Source organism: Papio anubis, chromosome 19, assembly GCF_008728515.1.
Source record: "Papio anubis isolate 15944 chromosome 19, Panubis1.0, whole genome shotgun sequence".
Taxonomy (NCBI): Eukaryota; Metazoa; Chordata; class Mammalia; order Primates; family Cercopithecidae; genus Papio; species Papio anubis.
In genome coordinates this window covers 17,254,307-17,274,043 of record NC_044994.1, presented here as the reverse complement: position 1 = coordinate 17,274,043, position 19,737 = coordinate 17,254,307, and the positions used below count along the sequence as shown (strand labels likewise).

General features: G+C 39.6%; 1 protein-coding gene across 5 annotated transcripts in view; it reads left to right on the top strand.

Moving 5' to 3' along the window:
• The window catches only part of ZNF521 (zinc finger protein 521), a 292,767-nt gene that overhangs the window by 260,360 nt on the left and 12,670 nt on the right, over positions 1–19,737 (top strand). For all 5 annotated transcript variants that reach the window (XR_004180038.1, XM_031658747.1, XM_031658745.1 and 2 more), the window contains 2 exons: positions 2,212–2,343; positions 4,731–4,846. Coding sequence is in view for 4 of the 5 variants with exons in the window: in XM_031658747.1 (XP_031514607.1) it covers positions 2,212–2,343; positions 4,731–4,846 (248 nt within the window). In the remaining variant the exon portion in view is untranslated. The remainder of the gene's footprint in view (positions 1–2,211; positions 2,344–4,730; positions 4,847–19,737) is intronic.

Sequence of the window (19,737 nt, the reverse complement as noted above, 5' to 3'; positions counted from 1 at the left end):
TTCTCTATTTTTCCAGACAAAATACTCATAGTCAAGAAAGATAATATTACATTACAGAGCATCCTAATGTGCGTAATTCACTTTATGCTCATGTGACAGTCAATCGTTACCCCCAGGAAAACCTGCCAGATCTATTATGTTACATCACACCTATTGCAAGTTTTAAAATTCTGGAACAAGTGTATATCAGCTTATATCCATAGGCCATCCCTTGGTTCTTGTGCAAAACCCACAAAATTTTAAAAGGAGATGAAAACCCTTAGTAACCTTCTTACTATTCAAAATAAAGGTATGTAGCATTAAGGAAATAGAGAACTTTTAAAGTTAGCAAGTATTTCTGAAGATTAACTTGCCAATCCAATTTCTTACAATAAATAGTGTTTTTTATATTTCTTAATGTCTAAAATCTGGAAATTTTTTGGTGACTTCGGGATTTAAAAAAAAGAAAGAAAGAAACAGATGAAAAAACCCTTGATCTTATATAATCCCTAAAGCTTTTTGTATAACCCCTTGTCATGTCAGTATGCACAATTAACCTCCCTCTTACATAATTATAATCAAGGAATTTACTGTGCCACCCAGATACAGAGTAGGTTTTTATCTCTTGTGAAATGTAGACAGTACTGGGTGGCTTAATTAGTGCTTTGCTTCTCTTTTTACAAATTCCAATCCTCTGCTTCTAAAGACTCATACTTGTATGCGAAGAAAGATTAGGAATACAAATAGAGTGATTTTACTCCTAGTTAGCTAATAATAACTCACTTTGTAATTGGGACTTGGTATTGCCAGTAATATCAGCTGGCGAAGGACTTACACATGCATATTGTCTTTGAATGAAAGCAAATAACTGCAGTGTAGACTTGTCACCCTTATAATGTGACGATGTCTTTCATTCCCTAGACCTAGAATATCTTAGTAGCGTTTTTTAATCATTGCTAATAGGAGAATATAAAAGTATAATGTGATAACAAGCCAGGTTAAAGTGCAGCCTCTACCGTTTAATAAGTAGTCTTGGAAGTAGTGGATGTGTGCCCCAACATATCTATTAAGATATGGTCCCTGAGGCCAGAGTGCCCAGGTTTGAATCTAGACTGCCTGCGTTCAAGTTCTGGCTCTTCCAATTATGAGTCCTTGTGACTCAGAGCAAAGTTACTTAAACTCTCTGTGCCTCATTTTTCTCATCTGTGAAATGAGACTAATAGTAGTGTTTCTCATAGGGTTTAAGGGCAATTAAATGAATTCGTGTCTCTGAGCAGTTCTGAAACACAGCAAACGCTAAGTCAGTGTGAGCTAGGCTGCTAGCTCTAGTGCCCCTAGTTTTTTATATCTTACAATTGCACAATGAAATAAGTTAGGGTAATCCTTACATTTTAAATCCTTAAATTTTAAATTTTAACTTTAAATGTTTAAAATCCATAAATGTTTAAAATAACAGTGTCTATGTGTAACAAAACTCTCCACTTTATATAGCAATGTTATGACATCAAAATATTTTTCTGCTTTCTTGTTCTTAAGATATCTAAGAAAAATTCAGGGCTAGTCAAGTGAGCCTGGAGGTCACAAAAGTGCTTTAGAGAAACAGAGGCAGAGTCTGGTTCTGGGGGTAAAATTGAAACTGTCTTACAGAGGTAAGGGAGAGATGAACTAGGAAGACTATGGGGGACTAGAGGTGCGAAGCAGAGAAAAGGGCATTTGTAAGAGACTGTCCTGTTGATGATACTTCAAAATTGCCAGAAATTCTTGGAAATAGAAAAAGATAGTTTAATCAACTGAATACCACTGAAGACCTATGGTTAGAAATAGACACTTCCAGGACCTTCTAGATAAGCCAGAGGAGAATCACTGAGGAAGAAGCTGTCCACACTCTTTTATTTTAGGACTTTGGAAATACAGAGCCCAGAATATCATGGTAATTAGAGAAAAGGAAATGCCTCATTATTGACATACCAATTATATTTTAAAAGTTTAATAAAATGCATTAGCCCTAAGATAAAATCTGACTTCTGATTATCTTTGGATTTTAAATTCCAGAACTGTTTTAAATTGATATAAACTCATGAATAATGTGAAATAACCAGAAACCATATATGCTGCTACATATGTATATTAGGTGATGGAAATAGTTTAATATATGCAATTAAAGATAACTCTCTAGTGTATTAAAGATATGACAGGTTTTCACCATTTCTGTTCCTGTGTTTTCCTTGACAGATGAAGGACTGAACCATGAATGCAAACTCTGCAGCCAGACCTTTGACTCTCCTGCCAAACTCCAGTGCCACCTGATAGAGCACAGCTTCGAAGGGATGGGAGGCACCTTCAAGTGTCCAGTCTGCTTTACAGGTGGGAAGATTATTTCAGGAAGACACAGGAGAGGCTGATGGCCACATCATGTCTTTCCTACCAAAGCGTTACTTCCCACTGCTATGGCCTTTTACAGACATGACTTCAGTTCACTTTGGGGGGAAGATGTTTGATTTCTGCTTTATTAGCATTATTGATTGCAGCCTACTTAAAGGCTCACATGAGCAGGAAGGTTAACTGTCAGGATGAACAAATGGCATTTCAAGTTCTCTCAGAAGTTTGCACTTTTCCATTTGGAAAACTACATACATGTTGTGTTCACTTTTTTTTTTTTCTCTCGATGTTAAAGGTTACCAAGGGTAAGGCTCCCTGCACAGAGCTGCTTTTTAATCACAAGATGTTCAGCTAAAAGTGCAGCCTTGTTGTCAGCACATGTCTGCTACTTAAACATGGAGAATTTCATAACATTCTCCACCAGAAATAAAAAGATACTGTTAAAACTCACCCCAAATTCTCTGACATAGAAAACAGATTAGATGAGGCATTTATTGCCCATGAAATTGGATTTTTAGAGTAGAAGTTGATCTCCATTTACACTTTTAAGAAGAAACTTTTTAACAAATATGATAGCATTACAGTTTTTAGTAGGAAAAGAAAAAAAGTAAATCTGGAACTTTCATTTGAAGCCCTTGGGGGTTGAAACATGATCACACACATTTCTGGTATTCCCCTAACAATGACAAAGTTATTTTAGAAAATCCTCTGTGATTATTTTGCATGTGTTTTAGACTCAGTGGTTAAGCCCCTCAAGCTATGTTGCCTTTTTATTTGTTGGAGGAGGGGGAATATATCCTTCTCTCAAAATTGACTTCTTTGTTTGCAGAGCAAAATTCCAAGCATTGATTATTTACCTTCACTGAACTCAGCCTATAGATTTCTGTTCTGTGATAAAATAAAAGGAGAGGGGCCATGTTCATTGCACAGTTAGCACAATTACTACCTGGTACATTGATGACTCTGCCTTCAACAGTTGCCTGTTTGACTCCTTCATTCAATACTTCCATCAGCCACTCTTGATCCTTCTTTTGGAACTCTTTTTATTCTTCCAGGTTTATACTTAAAAATATATACTGCTATGGTTTACCATCAGTAGTATATATATCTTAAGATACAATGAGTCAAGAGTCTGGATTCTTTATAAAAGCTTGTAAGTCTTCATAAAGGAGGACTGGGTCATAGGTCACCTCACAACTAAGACCCCTAATAAAATAGGTCTTTCATGTTGTAGCCAGAAGCCTCATAAAATGTATTGAGTTATATGCAGATTAGCTGCAAATCTGTGTAAAAACCTCATTTCTTCTTGTTGATATGGATAAAGAGACAAAAATGCAGTAATTGTACACAGTCTGCATTTTCTCTACAGACAGACCTGAATTGTTTTAGTGTATCTTGAAGTAATTTAGAAATAACAATTTTTTTAAAACCCTTCCAATATAAAGTGTGTTAGGTGGGAAAGGAAATCTGAGCAGTTTTTTTAAGGTAATGAGAAATGTGATTAAAATGTATGACTCACAAGAACAATATTCTAATATTTTAGGTTGGCTGGCAATTAGAATAATTTTAATGATTAGAGTGGAGTCAAAGTCAAATGCCAACATCTTTAATAAATCCTTTCCCTGCCTATACAGATTAATATTGTAGATGCAAACTTTTTTAGGTCACAGTGCACCAGGCATCCATCAGAAGTCAGTTCTGCCAACCCAAACACTGCCTCTGGCATATACAATTTAATTATTAATAGTATGTCTCCTAGGTAAACTGTTACACAGTCTTAGGGCCTTGTTTTGTAGTCATTAAAATTGAACATGTTTATATTATTGAAACCCTTGCATTCAGTGTGTAGGCTGAGTTGATCTTAAAGTATCCAAAGAGAATTTACCTGCCATTCTGTTTCACATTTATAGACAGTGCCCCAGAGTAGCTGTGGGATATGATTTTTAGCATTAACACATTTAAATAGAGAACTGTTTGCTAGCTATAACTTTAGGCAAACACAATAAACAGGGTTTTGGCATCTATGATTTCTTAACCTGTGGGTTGCTGAGAAATAGGAGTCATTTCTGTTGAGACAGAGCTATGCATTTGACAGTTTTCGGCTTTATTTTTTAAAGATTTATAGGGAGCAGGGCCTCCATAAACCTTTACTTTGGAGCTGTTTGGGTTGAATTAGGTGCTCTGTAGAGTGCATCTTAACAAAAGCCAGAGACCCAACCATGAGCGAATGTGACTCAGCTCTCCCCAGGTCTCCAGCAGTAAGTCACACCTGGGAGGCGTGCGGTCCAGCCTGCTGTGTTCACGCGGAGTCATTGACTGAGGGCATTTCGGAAACAAAATAACCCAAGTTCACCGTTCTTTTATCATTTCAGTATTTGTTCAAGCAAACAAGTTGCAGCAGCATATTTTCTCTGCCCATGGACAAGAAGACAAGATCTATGACTGTACACAATGTCCACAGAAGTTTTTCTTCCAAACAGAGCTGCAGGTAATGTCCTTGTGAAGAGGACTGGGCTTGAACTCAGTTACTATTCTTATAGGAAACAGGGGCATTTTAAATCTGGATTCACAGTCTCACTCACCCTGGGCCACCATGATGCTTTCTGTGTATTAGGGCAAAGGGAAAATTAGAGCCTGGATTAATAGACACCAAAGTAATTTTGCCTCTGGCTGCTGTCAATCATAAAAAGAACTAGAACAGACCTATAATTGGACCTTCTGACCCAGTGTGATAGACTTAGGGGTCAGGTTTATTGGACTGTGGGATCATTCACCTCGCTTGTCATGACTCATTCTCCCAAATCCTGTTTTATTCATGTTCTGTTCCCACTGGGCTCCAAGCTGGGTGGATGTCCAGGTTATTGTTGTCCTGAGGGGCTTAAAATTGGAAGGGAAAGAGGAAGAAGAGAAAGAAATCTACTCTTGTCCAGTATGTATATCTTCCATTTAATGGAATAGAATAAATATTACTTAACCAAAGCTTTATAGTTGAAAATTTTGCACCCAAAGACATTGAATCTAGCCTTGAGTGGTCCTCTTGATTAATGTGTGACTAATCTTGGTCTGTAAGTCCTCTGAACCTCAGATATGAAGAAATAAACATCACGCTTACAGGCTGTTATACAGTGAAAATGAAATGATGGGTACGGATATAAGATATAAACATAGGAAGATTTGGTTATTCTTATTATTCTTAGCTATAGACTGGTAGTTTTAAAAAAAATGAGTCAGAGACCTAGATTCTATTCCAGAAATATCACTTATTATAAAAGAAAAATAACTTATTTTTAATATTACTTCACCTTGAAAATGGGTATAATGTCTTGTCCTTATTTTTCTGATGAAATGATCTGAAAGTAACATGCTTTTTGTTCGATCTTGTTGGTTCCCATGGAGGAGAATAGAGTCGAACTGAAAATTATTCTGTTATTATGAGTATTACTATTAACAACACAGGTATTTAGCCTAAAATGAGGGTTGCAGTTAATTTTCACGTTGAATCCCTGAACCAAATAAAGAGCTGATCTGGTTGACCTGGGAGAGGCAAGACTGAGGGACTTGGAGCCCACCCATTCCTCAGTCTTCCATCCCACAGTGGGTCCTGGGGCAACTTTGTGCTTCCTTGGGCTCTGATGAAACGAGATTTATGTGAGTTATGTGTCAAAATAAGGAATGTGCAGTTTATCTTCTCAGTTATCATTCTAAAAGTGAACAAATAATAAGTTAAGGAGATGAAAATACAAAATATAAGGAAGAATGGGTGAGCCCATTTAGTTGACATAATGTGTCAGTAGATCCAAATTAAAGTTACTGTCTTACCTTGTATCACTTCTAAAAATGCTATTCTGTCACATCTGTTCCTGAATTGAATATAGAAGATAGGCCAAGTTAGACTATTGTTTAAAAATACATCTTATTAAAATAATCTAAATTTCTGTTTGAAAAAATACTACATTTTTATTGCATAAGTATGAAAGCATAAGTCATTTTGGTTTCGTGAATCTATAAAGGATTTGGCCAAAATACTTAGTAATACTGTTAATTAGTATGTAAACTGTGAGGCAGAATTAAGTAATCATTTAAAATCAAAGCTGTAGAGTTTCTGTAGGACTGATTCCTATCTAGTGTTCTTGAAAACAAAAATGTTTGCAACAGACTTCCACTTTTGTACTATATGAGTAGATTCTCACCTGGCGGTACCTTCAATGTCTTTCGTTAAAAGAATTCAACACTATGGTAGCAGTGGCCTCTGCCCCATTGTAGAGCAGACAAAATGAAGCAATTAATCACATCCTTCAAGATTCCAGGTTTCCTTTGTGATGATGTATTTTCGGGTTTTATTCTATGTGGAACATATAGTAGTCACTCTTTTCTACAATTAGCATAGACCAGTCACAAACTCCTTGATCTCGGGATGCCTTTACATTCTTAGAAATTATTGAGGACCACAGGGGCTTTGGTTTTTGTCAGTTACTATCATTTTCCATATTAAAAATCAAAATGGAGAAATCTATTCAATACAGGAATACAAGCACACATTCTATTAGCTGTCAGAGAGATGATGTCATCACATGTTAGGCAGCCTCTAGAAAACTTCACTGTACCCTCTTGAGATAATGAGAGTGTAAGGGGCAAATAACGTCTAATATTATTGTGAAAATAGTTTGACCTTACAGACCTCTCGAAAGTGTTTAGGAGACCACAGAAGTCCCTGGACCACCCTTTGAGAACCACTGGCATAGAAATTGTAGTGCAGAACACACAATTCTTTTTGAGTATTTGTGACCTTTTTAGTCAAACATCTGCCAAAACATTTCTGACTCACTCATTCAAATTGTGATCTGGGCCAAACAGAGACTTACTCTGTAATCCAAAACTGTGAGCCTTATATTTCCAATCCCACAACTTGAAATTATATATATTTGCTCTTGATGCAAATACTCAGGTTTAATATGTGAATCATTCCCTAGATAAGAACAGTATTTATGGTGAGTATGTGATAATGATTATGAATCTGAGATGAGATATTGACTACACAGTCAATATTTCACAAAGCTATAATTCATAGTTATCGGAATCTCTATGTGGGTCTATTTTCTGAAATCCTCAATAATATCAGTGGTTGTAGTTTCAACACATTAAGAAAAATGGATCAGAGTTAACTTGACTTTCTAGTTTTGAAAGTGTTTTTATTTTTATATTTTAACTTTTGGCATTCATGGTCCTGTGCGTTTGCTTTCATTACCCAAATTGCATTTATACCAGTGCAGGATGGAATTAATGTAATTTTGAAATATTGATTTATTGTACTTGCTGTATAGAAAATGGGATGGTAAGTGTACAAAAACCATGAAACATTTTGTTATTTTCCTAGGACAAGTGAAAAAAATTTTCTAAAATTCAGGTGACAATAGAAAATAGGATCTATAACCAAAATAACAAGAGAGTAGAAAAATGAAGCCATTTTATCAGCCCACTGTAGTTCATGCCTTGGTGTGCAACGTAAATGTAGATTTTAAACCACTTGAACTCATCTACTTTTTTATGCCACCAAAGTTAAGAATTAAGAAGGACTTTTCGCAAGAGACTATAAAACTAAATGTCTAAGAACTGCAATCCTATTAGAGATTTTAAAGCATACAATTTATTTGGCTTTTCTATCAAGGTGAGAATAATAGGTTAAGTTTAGGCTAAGCATTCTGGAATTGACCATCAGCATCACTATGGATATCTTTTAAATGTACATAAATGATTTCATGACCATAATACATAATTTACATTTCTTTCACTTTATACCCAGTTGAAAATATGAAGAATTTTTTGTGAATAGAGCTTTGCTAGGTATAAAATTCATATATATGTATATATATATATACACATATATATGAGGGAATGTTAGTGAAAATTACTTGCCACCATGTATATACACACACACACATATATATATGTATATGGGGATGTATAAGTATGTGTACTTGTGTGTATATACACTATGTGTGGACATATACTATGTATGTACACATATATATAGTGGTGTGTTTCCTTCATTTGCACTGCCTACAAAGCCAGTCAGAATGTGGATAATTCATTATACACTTTTCATCTTCAGGAGATCAAGCACTCAGGCACCATCCTTTGAACGTCACAAACCACAAGTCCTTTCAGATTTAGGCCAGATGAAGCCCTTATTTCTATGAAACATTTAATCCGAGTCACACTTTTTGCCAGTGTAGAAGTTATGTTCATCACACAACCCATAAACCTTGCTGACCAAGTGTTCTGCATTCCAGTCCAGATATATGTCTGGACTGGAATTTTACATAATGTATATAATATAAAATTATATCATTATACACACATAAAAATATAATATAATTGGTAGCAAGATATAACCTTTCTCTTTTGGTAGAGTTTCCCTCCATTTTTGCAAGAAATTCTAATATACTTCAAAGGCCACCTAGCATGCTGCCAGGAGAGGGGATGTGCTTTGGAATAAGAGTCTATTATTTCAACTCAATGAACATTTTATTATTTTTTAAGTGAATGAATGTGTTCAATGTTTCACATGTTTTCCTAATAGACCTCAAAATTTTTCAGCAGAACCTAAGGAAGCTGCTTTGAGAGAGGATGGTATGGTCCAAGAATAATATCCTACAATGCATATTTGTATCCAAAGTGGTTTATGCAGGTGTGAGCAAGTGGTGTTTGTAAAAATCCTGTTGAATAGGCCACATTCTTTCAGTACACTAATTGCTGTTTAATTGGTGCCTCCAGAAAAGCTACTATTGGATGGCAATGATCAAATCATCCTCTCTCCCGACATGTCCACGTAGAAAATTCTGTCAGGCCTCTTGTTATAAATTTAATGAAGATTGAGGGAATTCCTGCAGTATGGGTGGAAGAAATTGGTCTAGTTGAACTTTAGGCTCTGAAATTCTAGTATTTCAATTCCTTTTGAATCAAAGATTATCTTAATACCCAGCCCTTCCCTTCATTAAGTCATGAGTGCAATGTTTCCTACATTCAAAGTACAGTAGTAATTTGACATTTGAGGGATACACCGAGACTTTCAGAAATCTCTAAGGTTTAAATGTGTAATTGTCACTATAACTGTTTGATTTTCTTCTCAATCACTTTTCCACCAAATCACCTGATTCTGATGCATATTTTCACACCACAGTTTAACTGGTGCTTGAGTTTTATGGTCATATTACTGAAGGAAAAATGAATTCCTGCATATGGGATGGGACGTATAAGACAACAATACAGCATTGAATTGTCCCCATTGAGTGGCTTTGCTGGGTCACTTGCTAACTTAGCTACTGATCCTAAATTAGCTTTTCAGTGAGTATAACACAAAATCTGTCTCAAATAAATAATGCGTGATGAGGCATTTAGGAGTCCTTGTTAATAGTCAGAATTACAAATGCTGTATTACATACTGCTATAGTCCCCATGCCATTATTAAGAAAATATACTTATTAAAAATACTTATAGGCCAGGCGCAGTGGCTCATGCCTGTAATCCCAACACTTCGAGAGGCTGAGGCAGGCGGATCACTTGAACCCAAGAGATTGAGACCAGCTTGGACAACACGGTGAAAGCCTCATCTCTACCAAAAAAAAAAAATTACCCAAGTTGAGGTGCCTGTGGTCCCAGGTACTCAGGAGGCTGAGGTGGGAGGATCACCTGAGCCTGGGGAGGTTGAGGCTGCTGTGAGCCATGATTGCACCACTGCACTCCAGCCTGAGTGACAGAGAGAGAAAGAGAGAGAGAGACCTTGTCTCAAGAAAAATATATATATACACACACACACACACGCATACACACATATATATTATATATACACATATATACATATGTAATATATACACATATAATATATACACATATAATATATACACATATATACACATATAATATATACACATATATAATATATATAATTCCATCTTTTTAAATTCACCATGATGCCAGACACTTTATGGCATACTTAAAATAATTAGACATATATTTACAATCTACTAGGAAAGAGAAGATAGGCAAAGAAATAGCTACTATATGAGGTAATATGTAATCAATTGTTATAAATCTTCCAAGAAAACATGTTTCTTCTCCAGCTGGGAGAATCGGATGGGAGGCACCCCTGCTGGTTTGGATGGATGGTTGTGGAATTCGGAGAACATAATAGACACTCACTGAACGTTGGCTCTGTGACCTTCTTGCTGCTTTCCTGGTCCTGACCTAAGTGAACAAAATCCAGATTCATCATTATTTGAAAATAAAATCTCTATCTGAGACATATCAGAACTTTCCTGAGTTCTCTGTTCTAGCTTACTGGAATAATTTGGCAATGAGTCGTACCTCATTGCAAAATTTCATGTTAATCAGTTTCCAGGTAAAAATTCTTATTTTTAAACATTTATCCTTTTCAAGTGGTTAGGAGTCTTGGGCTTTGTTTTGATTTTTAACCTCTAACTACAAAACGAAACATGTATACTTGCTTTCAGAAATGTATTCCAAGCTAATATACTCCCCTGCCTTTCATCCAGTTACGGAGGTGTGGCTAAGACAAATGGTTTTACTTTACCCCTCCACGAAAGACAAGGTAGAAGAATCGGAGTGTAGTTTGGAAAAAAGTTTGTTTTAGCTTATTTTTTCATATTTTCCTCCAAGCGAGGCTGAAATCCTCTTTTGTAAACAAGAGGAATGAAAGGGTGTGTATTCACAGCACATCGAGAGGAAGTAACCCTCATCCCCATTTTCTCACTTTTTTTTGTTTTTCAAGGGCTTACTTTTTATTTCCTACAGAGCTTAAATTTTTATTTATTTATTTATTTATTTATTTTTTATGTTTTATTTATTTATTTTTTTTTTTGAGACAAAGTCTTGCTCGGTTGCCCAGGCTGGAGTGCAATGGTGCCATCTTGGCTCACTGCAACCTCTGCCTCCTGGGTTCAGGCAATTCTCCTGCCTTAGCCTCCCAAGTAACTGGGATTACAGGTTCACACTGCCACACCCAGCTAATTTTTTTGTGTGTATTTTAGTAGAGATGGGGTTTCACTGTGTTGCCCAGGCTGGTCTCAAACTCCTGAGCTCAGGCAATCTACCCTCCTTGGCCTCCCAGAATGCTAGGAGTACAGGCGTGAGCCACCACACCAGGCCAAAATTTCTTTTATCATCCCCACACAAACTATAAAACTCAAAACCCTGTTCTGTCTTGCCTCTTATCATGTGTTGTTCTGCTGGGACCCCTGGGTTGGAAATATTTGCCCATCACCATGTCTAGATCTGGCAGGTCCGGGTCCTATACTGATCAGTTTGGAGGAAAGTCAGTGTGGGGGATTGTAATTCCCACCCCTTCCTGGAGGGTCTGGGCCTCATTCCTTTGCTCTTTACATCCTTAGATCCACCGTGCCCCTGTGTATCTCTTGTTCTTGGGGCTGAAATCGCAGCCCTTAAGCACATCACAAAGACATCAAAATGCACAGGAGTATAAATTGTGTCAAACGAGCACGTGGCTCTGGAACTGGTCCATTTTGTACATCACCTCATTTCTTTGCTTTGTGGGCCTGCAGGGCTTTGGAAGTAAATTGGTGCTACAGCAACTTCCACTTAATTTGCTCAGTGGTTAAATTGATCTATCTCTTTTATTTGATCGGATCTCCAGGAACCGAATCATTTGCATTGATTTATTGATTGGTGCTATGTTTTCACCATTAGTTTTGATCACTTTCAGCTGTTAATATTGGATAATTCAATCAGGATTGATTGGCCTTACCATTGAAGGCAGAAAGTTAATCACGTAGGACACAAACAGGACATGGCTAAGCTAACCTCAGTTTGTTATTCTCCTCTCTCTCCCTTCCAACCCCCCCCCATCATCTATGCAGTAGCAAAAAGATAAGAGTTTTTGTTAAGCAAAGGAGGGAGGTTGCAGTTGTATAGCATTCATAATGCGTCTAAAGGTAAGATAGTTTTATTTGGCTTTTTAATAAAATTGCATCTAGAAATTAAGCAAGCATACAGAAAGATAAGCACGATTATCACAATGAACTCATTTGGACTAAATGAGTAAATGCATTTTCAATTACCCATTTTGTACCAATAAATGCCTAATCTGTGTGTGCATGCTTGGAGGCACAACCTGGGCTCACCTTTTTCTAAATTTGGCCCTTCCTGCTTCACCATGTGTCCTGGTAGTCAAATTTTCAAGAATCAAGTGGTTAATATGACTGAAGTAAGGGCAACAGAGGTAATTGCAATAAGCTAAAACCACTTTATTTGCATTTGAATTGTTTCTACAGCACCCCAGCTCAGTTTTTAAAAATTCTCCATCCATTAATTTCTTGATGTTCATATTGATGGCTGGTTTTTGCTATTGAAAGAGGGAGCACCACCTCTTCATTCTAGGACTCGTTCCCTCCTCACACAGCCCTGTTGTTAGCGAGCTGCCATTACATTATTTTTTTGTCTGGCCCAGAGTTGACGACAGATGGCCATCTCCGAACTGCCATCAGTGCGGCTTTATGGAGCATCCAGCCAGGGTGTACTGAAGAGCACTGTGGCCAGTTCTGCAGCCCCCTCCCTCCCACCCCCTGGAAATGTTCATCACCTCTGCCACATTCTGCTTTGGCTGGGCTCTGCTGGCCCTGCCATCTTCCGTGTCGCCAAGACAGCCTGCTGCCGTAGCACCGGAAGATCTGCCTCCATTAGGAAGGACAGACTGCATGTGACTGTCTCATAAAGACAGAGCTCTGTCTCAGCGTCTTTGTAGTTGGATCCTTTGGAGAGATCCGGAAATCCAAATTTCCAAAACATTCTGCAATCTAGAGAGGCACGTGGAATTGCCACATGTTTCTGTTTTAGATGTTTGCACCACACATGGATCAGTTTCCTCACATTAGTAGAGACAAAGTGGCAAGAATAGACCCTTTATGTTTACAGACTTTCCTCTAACTATGGGGAAGTACCACTTCCATATCCAGCTGTTGTGACAATTAGGGTAAGAAAGATAGTAATCATGGGCTTCCACTATAAATCCCCTGAAATGAGCAAAGAATCCATTCCGGCGTCTTCCTGATCCATCAATGTGGCGATCCCTCGGACAGCCGGGTGAAATGAGCTGCTGCTGTGCATTTGGAGAAAGATTGATAGGCTGCTCTTGATCGAGTTTGCTAAGGCCAGGCAGCTTCAGAGCCAAACGTGTATTTTAAGAGGAATTCACATTTGTATCCTTTATTGTTATATTTGCAGCGAATCTACAGCTTGGAACAGGCTCTGCCCTGCAGCTATGAAGGAGTAAGTTCCCCTTATTGGAGAGAGAGAGTAGTGTTCTGTAAAAGCCGGAGATGTGGCGGCGAGATGAATAGTGCTTAAAAGCTGTGCTTGCGGTGCTGTCATTTAGAACAGCAACTCCGAGGCTTTAAACGGGAGTGAAAGGCAGGGTAAACGAGTCCTTTAATAGTGCTGAAATTTTAAACTGCCTAAAATAACAGGTCTCCTTCATTGATAACTTCATTGAATGAGTGAGTGGAAACTAACTGGCCAGGAACTGCTTTCCCATAGGAGGGCCAAGTTTGCAAAAGTGGAGCTTTTTCCTTGGGCCCCTCCATGTCTGGGAGGGCAGCTTCTTTTCCGTGTGATCCCTGCCCCTACATTGATAGCAGCTCCTGGCTGGCAGAAGACCGTCCTTCACTGGAAACCCAAAGCGCTCATAAAAGATTTCCTTTTTCACTTTGCCAAAACTTAATTTTCTAATTGTCTGACTTACACCACTGGGCACATCTGCTAAGCTTGTGTGCCTTCTAGACATATAAAAGGCTACTGTGATACCATTAAATATCAGCAGTGTGCTTTGCTGTGCTTTGAGTTTATAAGGGTGAAAGGTGATTGTGCAGGAAAATGGAACAGTATATTTGCTGTGAGACAGACACCAAGGCTTCACTCCCATACTCAGTTATAATTCATGACAGTACTGGTGGGAAGCCCTTATCCCTCTGAGGAGTTAATACATCTCCACTGAAGCCTGCTGAGAGCACCCTGCGTCCCCCCCACCATCTGTGCGCTCACTTCCTAGCTCTCTCCTCTCTTTCACTCTCTCTGTTACTTTTTCCTGAGATCTCTTGGTGTTAGTATTGTCAGACTGCTACTGAATTGTAAAGGTGGTTCTCCAAAGCAGAACTGTCATTTAACTAGGGGAAGAGCTGGAGAGAATGCATTACAGCATTGTTTATTGTCTCATTTAGAAAATGTCGATTGGAAATTAGAGAAGCAGCAGTGCCTTAAACCCATCGCTGACTCTGAGAGCCGAGGCTGTGCTGCTAATCATCGATTAGTACCATGGCCTGAGTGTGGATAGAGGCCGGGGACACAAAACAAGGTGTGCATCGCAACCCAAACTAACCCTGTGCTGAACCTGAGTTTAGTGTCCTGGAAGTCAAACTTGAGTGAGACCAAGGTCCGGAGAACTGCTTGCCCACTCTGTCCATTGGCCTGGGCCAGCCAGTGGCATGAATGCCAATCCAGACCCCACATGCTGGCCCCATCTGCCATGCGATGCCACCCACTCTGAGGACCAGAGCTAATTGCCTTGGAGCTACCCAAGTCTCAGTTCAAAATGATCAAGCCCCTGGGTTGTACAGAACTTCACTTAAAAGAGCAGTGGTGATTTGTGTGATGCAAGCTACAGTCTAAAGTGAAAGAAGCCAAGATGGCCAAACTGTTGCAGCCCGGAGCTGGCAGAGGGTCACAGAAATAGGTGGTTTGTTCCCACTCTGTCCTATCCCCTTGTGTTCTCTCCCGCCTCCCCCGCCCTCTGCCCTCCCACTTTCTGCTGGGAGCCCAGAAGGTGATGGGACATGCGGAGGGCGTGTACTGAAACAAAGGATGAAACTGCACCTTGTTCATAGCCGACCCAAGATTAATTTGCAATGTTTCATAGTATGTGTTCTTGCCATACTCCATTGTTAGTACTCCTTTTAAAAGATAAATCAAATCCGGGTCTGAAATACCAGTGTATGCATTTAACAGATGTGATGCCATAGGGGACCTACTGTGTTATAAGCTACAGAAATCGCCTTTTTATGCCTTAGACTCCACTTATTCCAAAGAGGCTTTAGAACTGCAGCAGCGGCGGGGTGAGAGGTCATGCATTAAGACAGCGGCACCCACGCGTAATTCCGCCTCGCGTGTAATTGGCTCACGGTCTCAATCTGATGTTTGGGTGGCATTAGTCACATCGTCTCGTTCCTCCTCCAAAGGAAAAGTAGGGCAAGAATGGCTGTGCTCACTGTCCAGGTTTTCTTGGGTGAAAGATCACTTTGAGATGACACAGCTGAGTAGTCAGCCTGAAATCCTGGTTGGTATTTTATTAATTTTGCACCAAGATAAATCCTGAAATTCTGACAAACTCCATGACAGGTGAAATTCCTTCTTGCAGAATCTGCGCAGCAAGAGGCTGCTCATTTCGTTCTGTTCCGAGGCAGGCAACAGGAGGGCAGCTTTATAATCAGCCCTCAAAGGACCCCCAGCCGCCCCAGAGTCTCGGGCTGATTGAATAACTCCTGGGCCTCTTCCCCTAGGCCTCCATCAGCGGGGGTCCTGTGGAAAGCAATCTCCCGCAGACTGGCACTGAAGTGAGCTTTAAACCACCATTTTCTGCTCTCCAGAGGAGCCCGGAGTACTAAAAGATAGATGGACTGCAGATATTTTATGAGAAACTGTCAGAAGAAGAGCAGAGTAAATGTTTTTTTTCTTCTTCTTCTTTGAGTCACACACTACATCACTGTTGAATTTCTCCCAGAATCTTTTACATTTCAAGTGAGAAATTAATTGGTTGCTAACCTTTAATTCCCCCCTCCCTCTTCTTCGTTGTCTTCCTCCTTTTTTTTTTTTTTTTTCTTAAATATTCACACAGAGGCCCTCTGCTTAACCACAGTTGCAGAAAATCAGTACCATTTGCAATGAAATATTTATAATGACAGAATGAAAAATTGGATTCATTTTCTGGACTGTAGCCGAACAGTCTGCAACTTTGGTGCGGCATTGTTTAGCATCGCTCATTCCTCCCTTTCATTGGCGTCGTTTTCGGAAACATCCCGCATGGACGCTCACCTATGCTTTGGAGGGATGCCTACCAAAACACAGAGCCTGTTTTTAGTCTTAAAAAGAAAATAGAGGAGAAAGGCACATGTTTGTGTTGTGCTGCTGTGTGGGGGGCACGCGGATGTGGCCTATAAAAAGGTAGAGAGGACGTGAACTCTGTCAAAAGGAAGGGCGTGCTTGCCCTGTAGGGACGAGATGGGAGAAGTTTATAAGGAATACAGGAGACAGTCTGGCCTGGACTTCGTTGCAGAGCACAAATAGCAATCAGCAGTGCCATCGTATCTTGGGGCAGATTTATAAGGGGAACGGGAAGGCAGAACGGAGGTGTGTAAATACACGTTGAATATCATAGCTCACTTTCTTTCTTCCCCTCAGTGTTTGCTGTGTAGGCTTTCCTGGCCATGTGACCCATGTATTCAGAGCTGCCTCCTAACCCGGGCTGATTATTGCATTTTTTAAGAGATAAGAGATGAAAGGATTTTGCTAGGACAACCCAGTGTTGTATGTTAAACAAGTATGCCTCACAAGTGCGAGAGCCACAACAATACACTGACTCTTATTACAGGGCTGGGTTGGATTTGTAGCAAGTTTCCTGGGCAGTACATTTGGGTCTAGCAAATAAGTTTGTACTCACTACTCCACAGACAGGCCCAAAGAGCCTGCCTGTTTCCTCTCCCTCCATTGGAATACAACAAGGGATTTTACCCTATAAGAGAGCCATCCCAGCCTTCCATCCCAGGCCTCTGTGTTAACTTTTTTTTGTCCTTTTTTGGAACACCGGGTTTAATTAGTTTTAGTGTTGTTTTATTTTTATGGTTTTTCAAAAGTGAAAATAGTTCTAAGTAGATTCAAGCATCTATACAAATAGCCTCAAATTCCAGTTTTGAAGGTTTCTTCACTGAATTTGCATCATGCATTGCCAACTCCACAAGATCAATAATCCATATTTTATTATATAATAAAGGCTGCCCGTAAGTGAATTGGCTCATTCATTCCATCTGATTAGCCCTATTGTATTCATGGAGAGAAAAAAGAACACAAACTTACCTTCACCAATGTATTGCATTATTTGGATATAAAAAGCTTCCAGCACTATAGAACAATTGCATAAGGATAAGAGATAATTCATTTCAATATTTGTTTACCCTAAGAAGAATATGACTCCTATCATCCTGCGGTTTTTGGTGACAACTTTAAGCTTCACATCCACTGCGTGGAACTGGTCTCCGGTCCGCCTGGCCTGAGCACCCTTTAACAGGTCTTTCTTCCAGCCAACAGCAAGAATCCCACTCCAAAATTCTGAAAAACAACTGGGATAAACAGTCTTTTTCTTTTATAACCCTTGGAGAGATTCACCTTTTACTTACCCTAAGACCATTTCCTCTTATTCATCCACGGATTACCATTTTCAAGGTTTTTGAACGCTCACTGTATTCTCCGAAGCAAAATCTTAGCACAGGTTTGTGCTCACTGAGGTGATGAGACACTGAGAAGGAAAGCAGTGGTTCATTACTGGGATCTCTCAAGATCACGATGCCTAGTTTAACTTGTGGGTGACACATACTTTCTCGGAGGCTTGGCGTTTTTATACAGGCTTCCAGATTGTCTTTTCATTGCATTCCAAAAAAAATGATTTTGAGAAATATGCTGACAGTTCCGCATGAAATGATGTGTGTTCTGACACACACTGCATTGTAGCTTAGGAAGCTAGCCTGAAGTCATTTTTCTGTAGCGTTTCTATGACTCTGATGAAGGGGAGAAAAAGAAGTTTCCTTTAAAGCGTATGTTTTAGGATGTGACAATAACTTTTCTCCTGCGCGGTGCGTGGGTTCAGTAGACTGTTTCCACTTAACCCTTATTATTGTTTTCTTTCTTGAGTGCCAGGGTTAAGGGGAAGAAATTTTTTCTTCCATTAGTTTTTCAACAACTTAGGTGAGTCTGAAATATACACCCAAGTAAATGGGAACTGTAATAGTGGTGTGTTCAGAATCAATCTCCTCTGCAGACCAGGCAAGGAACATTGAATAGCGTTCATTTATGTGCTGCCAGATGTATGTCTGCATGTGACTGGGCTGGCCAAACCGCTTTGAATGATTTTCAGTGTTATTAAGCAGACTCACAGGAGCAACAGGACTCGTGACAGAAGTAAAGAGCCCGGTGGCAGGAGTCCTTGGTGAAGGAAAGTTGCACGGAAAGAGAAGCACCACAATGCAGACTCTATTTTAATATCTGAACTAACAACTCTCTGGGAATATTTCTCTTCCTCTTGTCCAGCCCCTTCTGTGTTGTGGCTGGTTTGCATTTGTGTTTGAAGTGCCAGGCGGTTTAATGAAGTTATTCTTTTATAAATTTTGCAACACTGAAGCAAGCATGAGGGCTTTAAATTAGAATAAGTGCCACTTCTGTATGGCAGGTTCCTTTGAGGACTGATTAGAATGAGGCCTCCCGTTGCCTGGCCCTTTATGCATGGCAGTGTTGCTGTGTGTTCTTGTTTACGGCTCACCTTTGAATTTGCATGAGTTTGCACCATGCCTGCCGCCCGGCCTTCTGTTAGTCAGGACTGTCTTTCTTTCAGGATCATGTTAAATACTTCACTTTAAAGAGATTTTTTAAATTATATTGCTTTATTGTAATGAATTAAAATTAACTTGGAGTAGCAAATTATTTAAGGATGTGAGGGTTATAGATTACTCTCACCATAGCTACAGCACATCTCTTCGTGGAGGAATTAAAGGGTTCTCTTTCCAGTAGCTCTGTGCACCATGAGGGGTGAGGAAACTGTCCCACAGAGACCTAGAAGTAAAGCCAGAAAAGGTGCCCAGAAAGTGAGAGGAGAATGGGAACTTCACGTTGTGAGTTTCTGAAGCAAATAGAAGCTCTTCTTGGCAGGGCGGAGAGTGGGGGCAGCTCTGCCATTTTAAGACCTTAAAAAGTATAAGACAATGGGAAATCGTGGACAAGAAAGAATAAAACCATATCTTTTTTTTTTTTTTTTTTTTTTTTTTTTGAGACGGAGTCTCGCTCTGTCACCCAGGCTGGAGTGCAGTGGCCGGATCTCAGCTCACTGCAAGCTCCGCCTCCCGGGTTTACGCCATTCTCCTGCCTCAGCCTCCCGAGTAGCTGGGACTACAGGCGCCCGCCACCTCGCCCGGCTAAGTTTTTGTATTTTTAGTAGAGACGGGGTTTCACTGTGTTAGCCAGGATGGTCTCGATCTCCTGACCTCGTGATCCGCCCGTCTCGGCCTCCCAAAGTGCTGGGATTACAGGCTTGAG